At 51.0% G+C, this 2406-nt stretch overlaps 1 protein-coding gene across 1 annotated transcript; it reads left to right on the plus strand.

The window, feature by feature from the left end:
- Positions 1 to 349: 349 nt before the first annotated feature.
- On the plus strand, positions 350 to 2145 carry LOC123254927 (E3 ubiquitin-protein ligase TRIM47-like; the record flags this gene model as incomplete). The annotated part of the gene is made up of 1 exon (XM_044683816.1): positions 350 to 2145. A coding segment is annotated over one exon (687 nt), but the record flags the coding sequence as incomplete, so codon positions are not given.
- Positions 2146 to 2406: the final 261 nt, after the last annotated feature.

A 2406-nucleotide genomic window follows, 5' to 3' on the forward strand; every position in this document is an offset into this window, starting at 1 on the left:
ACATAATACATTATATATGAATATATATTATATAACATGTTATGTATTATATATTTATATATAATATATTAAATGTAAATATATTAAAATTTAAAATTTCTTTTCCATGGTTACATTCATGTTGTCTCCCTCCCCTCTTCCGTACCCCCTCCAGGAGCTGACAAGCAATTCTGGGAGTATTATCACTCCAAACCTCAGTTTCTGGTCTTGAGTAGAGCCTTGCCCACCATAAGGTGTTGAGAGAGTTGGGTAGAGATGACCTGTGTTCCTTGTGTGTTTGGAGGGGTGTGAATGGGAACGGGGGATTGAATCCCTGCTATATTGGAAGAGAGAAACTTGATCCTGGCTCTGTGCTGTCTCCCTCCCTTTCTCTCCATCCCTCTGTCTCTCTGAAGTTGCCTTCATCGTAGACCTGGACAGTGACACCGCAGATAAGTTCCTGCAGCTCTTTGGGACAAAGGGCGTGAAGAGGGTTCTGTGCCCCATCAGCTACCCAGAGTCTCCCATGCGCTTCACCCACTGTGAACAAGTGCTGGGAGAGGGCATCCTGGACCGAGGCACTTACTACTGGGAAGTGGAGATCATCGAGGGGTGGGTCAGCGTGGGTGTCATGGCGGAGGACTTCTCCCCCCGGGAACCCTACGATCGAGGCCGGCTAGGCCGAAATGCCCACTCCTGCTGCCTGCAGTGGAACGGCCGAAACTTTTCTGTCTGGTTTTATGGGCTGGAGGCAACCCTTCCTCACTCCTTCTGTCCCACAGTGGGGGTCTGCCTGGAATACGCTGACCGGGCACTGGCTTTCTATGCTGTGAAGGAAGGGAAAGTGAGCCTCTTGCAGAAGCTTCGAGCCTCTAAGCCTCGCCGGGGTGGGTCCCCTGGTTCTCCCCTGACCCCCTTCCAAAGCAGGCTGGACAGTCACTTCCCCAATCTATTCACCCACAGGCTCAAGCCTGCCTTCTTTCTGGAGAGTGTGGATGCCCATCTGCAGATTGGGCCCCTCAAGAAGTCATGCATCTCTGTACTAAAGAGGAGGTGATGCTGGGAAGGAGGGACTCCCCTCCTCCTCCTTTCATTCCCAGAGCACTCCCTGGTCAGATACTCCAGGAAAGTTGCCAACTTCATATTTAAAATACAGCCTACCCCGTTTCCCCATCCCCGGTGGCAGGGTCCAAGGGAACCTCTGTCTTTGCTCTCCCTCTTTCCCTCACCACCTCCACTGACTGCCTCCCTTGGGACATTAGCTGACTAGCATCAGACATCCATGTGGCTTCTAGACAGGGCTTCTGCCAGGCAGAGCCAGGGCCAGGAAGGGATTAGCCAGCCTGCCAAGCCTTATCTAGCTCTCCAAAGTGACCTTGTCTACCCTCATCCCTTATCACCCTGGGAGGCTCCAGCCTAAGCCAGAACTGACCCTGAGAGACGGAACCTTCCTTGTCAAATTCCTTTCCACTTTTCCTCTTCCCTCCCCACAATAACATGCCTGACTCCCACGAGCTCTTGTCTTTGTTGCTATTGCCATCTGCCTTCCCCACTGGAATCTTGATCAAGCCAACCAACCCCACACTGTGCCTGGGAGGAAGGAAGAGGGAGGAGACAGAGCTGAGCCCTATCTGATTAGCCTGCACACAGAGCAAGAGATAGAGGGCTACAACCCCAAAATGTCCCTTCAGGAACATAAGGGACCTGGAAGGGGGGTAGGGGGGATTTCTCTGCCATCCCACCTGCCTCTGTTCTCTCCAGCTGTAGTTCTGGGCAGGAGCAGCCAGAGGTAACCCCTCTGCTGCCCCCCACCCAGGGCCTGACCACAGCGATCCATTCTGGGCACCCAGAGTATTTGCTTTGGAAGGGTTGGGTTCCCACCAGTTATTTTCATCCCTGTTGCTGTAGCATTATTCTGAACCTTTCTCTTGGCTTTGCCCAAAATCAAACACAGACGCCATTCTCAACGGCCAGAATGGGCCTCTGGAGACTGCACCATCCTAGAACTGGGAAAAGAGTCAGCTCCACTGTGGCAAATGTGCCCCAAGGGCTGGGACATAGACTGCTGCTCCCACTGGCACACACACAACTTCCTGAGGAAAATAAGTGCCTAAGACAAACTGTGTATCAGTAGCAAAGTGTATCTACAATAAAGGGAAGTACCTAGCCTTGGTGGTTGGTTGTCTTTACCTCTTGTACCCCTGAATTCACTGACAAAGGTGGCTGGGACTTTTCTGCAGTCTTGGAATACTATTTGCTATTTTTTAATTTTTTGATTTTGGAAGGAAAAAAATCTATTGCTTGGAGTCAAGTTGGTGAGTGAGGTCAGAATTCCTAATTCCTTTCCCTACTACGCTGGTATGCCTGAATGCAGGTTTGGGCAACACCAAAACAGGAACAAGAGAAAAGAGGAGCCCTGGGACCCTT

Source organism: Gracilinanus agilis, unplaced genomic scaffold (genome assembly GCF_016433145.1).
Source record: "Gracilinanus agilis isolate LMUSP501 unplaced genomic scaffold, AgileGrace unplaced_scaffold35667, whole genome shotgun sequence".
NCBI lineage: Eukaryota > Metazoa > Chordata > Mammalia > Didelphimorphia > Didelphidae > Gracilinanus > Gracilinanus agilis.